Raw genomic sequence first — 7,416 nt, 5'->3', positions numbered from 1 at the left:
AAGGTTTTTATATGATTGTTCATAAGTGTTTAATATTAGCCAATGTCGGGAACAAAGATGAAGCCCACAAGTTGTTTAATGAAATGCTTGAACAAAGATGAAGCACACAAGTTGTTTAATATTCAATTGATGATCTTTAATCTTTTTTATCAATACCAAATTTGAATTTAGATATAAACCTAGCTTTGATATAGTATTATGTTTCAGGATACATCAGTTATATATAAATGATATGAATGTTGATAAACTTCCGTTTTTTTGTTTCATATGGTTTTTCCTCTCACAGACACAGATACATGGAATGTAATAGGCATTTTTTTTAGAAAGATTAAAGAGTAAAGAGTCTTATTGAAGAGAGAAACCTTACTGTTGGTTGTTCTTTTTATAACCAGAGTTTTTATTTAAACAAAAAATAGTTGAAAATTTAACAAGGTCAATGCCGTTTAACAGGAAACACATGCTTAAAGAAAGAAATTAGTGTCCTTGAAATGAAAGAAACGGACCTTACAAACTGATGTTAGATACGATAAAAACTTATATAACATTATTAAGTTAACAAGATACACGCTCATAATATTCATGTATAGTTTACTGTTTATATGCTACTAGTTGAGCCCTATAGCAATTTAGATGTTAAAATCCATAATTTAGATATTGAGTTCACTTTTTCAAATACAATATGTGCCTTGAATCTCGATGAATCGATGACTATTTATTTATGAGTGGTTTTGTGGTATTGGTATTTAATCCAATTAAATCCAAGTGTTGATCCACTTTTAAAATGATCAAGCTCATTTTATCTTTTAAAATGGCCATTTTACCCTTAGAATCTTTATTTTTTTTAAAAAAAAAAAGGTACACTATAGAAACCATATTTGTAACTTTCTCTTTGCCTATGATTTTAATGTACATTTACTATCTACAAAGTCAAGTAAAAAAAGTATAATCAATTGTATTTTTGTCGATTATATATGTCCTAAAACATGGTTTGTAAGATTTATATTGCTTCGTCATTCACCCTTGAGAAACTAGAAGCCAAGTTGACAAACTAAAATTCAAGTTCTTCGATTTTAATAGAACATACACACACTATTAACTGTTATTTCAAAGTTGAATTAGAAATAAACAAAAATTCCTACCCAACAACCATATTAAACACAGTCTTCATTCCGTTCAAGGCACTCACTAAAAATATGCATTAAAAATGCATTTCTTTGAAAAAAAAATCTTTTTAATATATATTAATTTTGGAACTTAAGGAATATTTTCGCATATTAAAAAAATAAAGAAAAAAAATTAAAAATTTTAAAAATTAAAAAATATATGAAATCCAAGTGTTGTTCAACTTTTAACCTTCTTTATCCCCGTTGTTGATACTACTTTTGATATACCAAACCCTTTTCTTACCTTTCTCTTAATGTTATTGCCAATATCATGGTTGCATATGTATATGCTTATTTATATGCATATACATACGCATATGTCATACACTTATGAATATATCATATACTTATTCTTATGCATATGCATATGTCATATACTTATTCATATGCTAATGAATATGTATTTAGTTATTAATATGCATATGGATATACTTATTCTTATGCATATGCATATGCTTATTCATATGCATATGCTAATTCATATAAATATGCATATGTCATATACTTATTTTTATTCATATGCATATGTCATATTAATATACTTATACATATGAATATACTTATGAATATGCATATGCATATGCTTATACTTATGATTATGCACATGTCATATACATATTCTTATGCATATGCATATACATAAGCATAATCATATGTATATAATTGTCTTATGTATATACAATTATTCATATTCATATGCATATACTTACTCATATGCATATGCATATACTTATGAATATTCATATACTTATTCTTATTCATATGCATATGATTATTCATATGCATATGTCATATATACTTATTCTTATTCGTATGCCTAAGCATATGCATATGTCATATAGTTATTCTTTTTCATATGCATATGACTATGCATATACTTATTCACATGCATATGCTTATTCATATGCATATGCCATATACTTATTCTTATACATATGCATATTGAACATATTAATAGGAATATACTTATTCATATGCATATAATTATGGGTATGCACATGCATATGCTTATTTATATGCATATGCATATAGTTATTTATATACATATTTCATATACTCATTCTTATGCATATGTATATAAACAAGCATGATCATAATCATATGTATTTAATTGTCTTGTGGATATATTTATTCTTATACATATGCATATGCATATACATATGCATATATTTATTCATATGTATATGTATATGCATATGCATATGCTTACTCTTATGCATATAGAGACATTAAAAATGTCTTTTTTCAAATATGCATGTGCATATATATATATATATATATATATATATATATATATATATATATATATATATATATATATAAGTTTTTTAAAAATATGTATATACAAAAAAATGAATATGCATTAAAAATGCATTTTTGAGAAAAAAAATTTTTTTTTCAAGTATTACATTTGAAATTTAAGTAATAATCATATGCATATACTTATTCATATGTATAAGCACATGCTTTTTAAAAATATGCACATATATATATATATATATATATATATATATATATATATATATATATATATATATATATATATATATATATATATATATATATATGCATTAAAAATACAATTTTTTTTGAAAATTCTTTTTTTAAAAATTAATTTCGAAATGCAAGAAATGGTTTTGGTTTTATTTTGAAAGTGCATTGCTATTTTTGGTTATCTATTTCTGTTTTTGGTTCTATTTTCAAAGTGTATTGTTGTTTTTGGTTATATTTTGAAAGTGCATTGTTGTTTTTGGTTCTATTTTAAAAGTTCATTGTTGTTTTTGTTTCTGTTTTCAAAGTGCATTGTTGTTTTTGGTTATATTTTGAAAGTCCATTGTTGTTTTTGGTTCTATTTTCAAAGTGCATTGCTATTTTTGGTTATATTTTTAAAGCACATTCATCTTTTTGGTTCTATTTTAGAAGTTCATTGTTGTTTTTGGTTTTATTTTCAAAGTGCATTGCTATTTTTGGTTATATTTTGAAAGTGCATTACTGTTTCTGGTTAAATTTTAAAAGTTCATTGTTGTTTTTGAAAATACATTTGTTTTAATGCCTATACACAAAAAAATATGAATATGCATTAAAAATGCTTTTTTTTTTGAAAAATTCATTTTTCAAATATTAATTTCGAAATTTGAGGAACATTTTCGTAGATTTTAAAAAATAAAACTAAATAATTGAAAAAAAAAATTAAAAATTTTCAGATATATGAAAATATGCCTTATATTTCAAAAATAAGATTAATTTTTTTTTTCAAAAAAATGCATTTTAATGCATATTTATATTTTTCATGTATACATATATTTTCAAAAAAATATGCATATATACAAGCATATAATTTTTTTTTCAATTATTTTTGAACTCCTCTTAGATATACGTGTTAACATGAACATTTGAAATTTGATAACTAAATTTATTGTAGATAAAAAGTTTGATGATTCTCTCCCTCAATTTAATTCACAATTGATCTTGCATATATATATATATATATATATATATATATATATATATATATATATATATATATATATATATATATATATATATATATATATATATATATATATATATATATATATATATATATATATAACCAACAACAAACATTTTAATGTAATAAATGAAGAGAATTAAAACAATTACTTCAAAACACTAGACAACTAGTCCATACATCCAAATTTTGAATAAAATCATTGCATTTGTTACGGAGAAAGTTCAACTCTAACAGTACACAGACGAATTGTCCCAAATTGTTTCACCTTTTGGCTGTGACATTATTACATCACATTAGTGTCACTTTAATAAATTATGCAAAAGACAATTCAACGCATTATGTTCTCTTATATCATGTAATGCATAGGGGGTGTTTAAGATTGTTTTTCAAAACAACTTATTAGTTTATTGGCTTTTTGAAAAAAATTAATAAGTCAAAAAAAATGTTTGACAAGCTCAAAAGCATTTTTCAGAATAGTTTTTCCATAAGTTTTAAAAAACACTTTTTAATAAGCACATAAAATTTGGCTTTTTGAAACTGTTTATAACTTTTCAACCAAAAATAACTTCAAAAAATATTTTTTAAACCAAACACTTTTTAACTTATTGGTTTATTGGTTTTTTCACCATAAAAGCTTTATCCAAACATTTTTTTAAAAACTCTTTTTACCACCACTATAAACAAATAAACATTTTTATCTACACGCACTTTTAGAGTTCAAAAAACACTCCCAAACACCTCCTTAATAAAATGGGCAAGCAAGACACTTATTTCATACACGGAACAAACCCACTTATTTTCAAAAAAAGGCACAAAATTTTCACGTGTAACTTATTTCATACTTTAGATTAAAACTTTATGGGGCATCATGTCATCAACTCTTGAGGTGTCATCGATTTTCTTAAAGTACAATTAGACTAATACAAACCAACAAACATTTTAATGGAATAAATGAAAATAATTATAACAATCACTTCAAAACACAGTCTGCAGAGGTTAAAAAACAAACAAGTTTCTTATTACAGGCTGCAGCCGTTTGGTCCACCTCTTCTACTGCAGAGGATTGCAGAGGTGGTCCGCAGACTTCTTGAACTTTTGCTTCCAAAAAACAAACAACACCTAAGCCACTAATGTTGTCTCGTGCTTCCATAATTTAGAATAAAATCATTGTCTAACTATCTAACACGTTTACATTAACAACTGGACAAACTTTCTAGTGCTATTTTTGATGTTGAAGGTCGTTTCCATAATAGATAGATTAAGAGCGAGTCTTTGTTCCACTCTGTTCCACCTTTTGGCTATGACATCCGTAAATCACATCACATCAGTCTCAGTCTAACAAACAGTCTAAGTCTAACAAACAGTACAACACATTATGTTATGTCATATCATGTCATGTCATGCAAGACAGTTATTTGATACGATTTTCAAAGAGGAATTCAACTTTTTCATGAACTTGTGGATTTCTTTTTGCAGTAATTTTCAAAATCGCACCATCCGTAAGCATGCGTTGCAACACTCTTGCTATGTTCTTCGTGTCATCAATGCCAAGATGGTGACTCCCTAACAACGGTATGTTCAATTCGTTCATCATTGTACGCATTCCAGCCGCCTAAAATCGTTCAAAAATATATATTTTTTATACTGAAGAAAGATAAAATCGGATTTTAATTTTAAAACACATGCTTCATAGTTCATAGTTCATAGTTCATACTCACCCTCCTCTTATAAAAGTTGAGATATATGTCCTTCAAGTTGATCCATTCCATGAAGTATGAAGGTAGCTTCATTTTCGACACTTTGCATTGTTGGGGTATTTTCGTCTTTATGTCCCAATTCCCACTTTTACACATAATTATATGATCAAGTTAGCATATACCAAATTCCATTTTTGTAGACAATAGACAATTAGATAGTAAAAAATTAGGAATTTTTACCATGTTACAAAAGCAGCTCGAGGAAGGGGCCCACAAAGATCATTGGAGCACAAGTTATGTTTTGTCATCCATTCTTCAAATTGTTCTATAACGTCTGTAAATGGAATAGCTGTATCATGCCAAACCCTGTAAATAGAAAACAATTTAGCAAAAATTATAGCAAGATTTTACCATGAATATTATAATTGAAGAAACATTCATAGTCAAACAGAATATCAATCAGCATACCTGTCAACTCCTAGTTTTCCATACTTTCCTTCAATGTATTCGTTGATTCTTTCTTCACTCATTTCTGAAGGCCTGACAAATCTGGAACAGAAGTTTAGAAAAATGAGATATATTTACATGAATAAATCAATAATGAAAGAATTTGGGTATATGATGATGCCTAAAAAATCAATGAAAAACCTGTGAAAGAATGCTACGACATTCATGGTTTTGGCATCAATCATTAGAACAGGAAACTCAAGAATCTCAACTTTTCCTTCTAAATCAAGCACAAGGAAGAAATCAAAATGCTCAGAGTGCTTGTTCTTGTACTCGGTGGTGTTTAGTTCATTTTCCAAATAGAAACTATGATTGAATTTCTGTAAGTGACTCGAATCTTGCATCTGTTGCACAGGGGAAAAAATTGAACAGGAATCAAAATGTGTTTTTGTCAGATTCTACATCAATTTTGTAATGTCGTAAACACACAATATGAAAATCTGAACAAATATACAGATCATAGGGATGAAATACACGAATTGAGAAACTTACCATTGTGCATTTGTCTTGGGTGTAATACAAACACATTGGTTTCCATCGATTGCTCAATTTAGGGTTTTCAGAATCGGCGAACGGAGTTGCAGCTTGTTGCGATGACAGCGAATCAACAAATGCTTCTTTTGAAGAAATGGAAGCGGAGACGATGAATCTACGGGTAGGTAAGATAGAGAGAGAAAATGTAGAGGTAGCAGAAGGTGGAAAAAAGGAGTTCAAACTATGGCGAAGCAGAGAAACCCTAGAATTCGCCATCTTCAAAACCTCCATATCCGGAAACGTTTCAAACATTCAACAAGACGATGATTGAAAGAGGGTTTAACGACCCATACATGAATTTCGCAACAATAATAATCTGTACTAAAAAACAGCACACAAAGCCCCTATAGCTCAGTGGTAGAGCGCCAGTCTTGTAAACTGGAGGTCTGTAGTTCGATCCTGCATGGGGGCATTTTAATTATGTTTTTATTCTTTACTTGCAAGATTAATATTTTGGGAAAAATACATAGGATCTTACTTAATAAATGAATGTTCTTTTGCCACATTTCAATTTCTTATAAGTTTTGACACTTGTAATTTTGTGATATTTTTGAAATAAATATTATCCACTTGCCAATTTTTAATTTGTTTCAATTTTTAAAATTAAAGTCATCTACTTATATATGTAAAGTATTAAATATTATATATATGATATTAAATTGTAATAAATAAGTTTCTTCTTTTCTTATTTTAAAATTGTACATTAAAAAATATTTTATGTTTACATTTTAATTTAATGTTTAATCTTTTTTTAAATCAACCCGTATAGTACGGGTCTCACACCTAGTTTTTCAATATATGGATAAAACCGAATTGTCAAATTGGAAAATTTTGACTGAACTATTTAGTTCGGATATTTGAGTTTTTGGATTGGTTTTAACAAAACCAAATTATTATTTTGGATTGGTTTTAACAAAACCGAATTATTATTTTGGATTGGTTTTGGTTTATAAATTACGAACCGAATAGTCCAAAAAAACTGAATAACAATTTATTATTCATTTATTTTAATATATCTATA

At 26.9% G+C, this 7,416-nt stretch overlaps 1 protein-coding gene and 1 non-coding gene across 2 annotated transcripts; one reads left to right on the top strand and one right to left on the bottom strand.

Moving 5' to 3' along the window:
• Positions 1–4,594: 4,594 nt before the first annotated feature.
• Positions 4,595–6,671, bottom strand: LOC111916899 (uncharacterized exonuclease domain-containing protein At3g15140). The gene is made up of 6 exons (XM_023912552.3): positions 6,354–6,671; positions 6,003–6,205; positions 5,823–5,903; positions 5,595–5,720; positions 5,376–5,499; positions 4,595–5,269 (listed from the first exon to the last, which is right to left on the bottom strand). Exons 1-6 carry the CDS (start codon positions 6,645–6,647, stop codon positions 5,069–5,071), a joined length of 1,029 nt encoding a protein of 342 aa, XP_023768320.1. The 5' UTR covers positions 6,648–6,671; the 3' UTR covers positions 4,595–5,068.
• A 64-nt stretch (positions 6,672–6,735) lies between these two features.
• On the top strand, positions 6,736–6,807 carry TRNAT-UGU (transfer RNA threonine (anticodon UGU)). Its single transcript has one exon. It is a non-coding gene; the product is annotated as a tRNA-Thr (tRNA).
• Positions 6,808–7,416: the final 609 nt, after the last annotated feature.

This window comes from Lactuca sativa, chromosome 9 (assembly GCF_002870075.4).
Source record: "Lactuca sativa cultivar Salinas chromosome 9, Lsat_Salinas_v11, whole genome shotgun sequence".
Classification (NCBI taxonomy): Eukaryota; Viridiplantae; Streptophyta; class Magnoliopsida; order Asterales; family Asteraceae; genus Lactuca; species Lactuca sativa.
The sequence above is the reverse complement of the archived record's forward strand: the minus strand, read 5'-3'. Positions and strand labels throughout refer to the sequence as shown.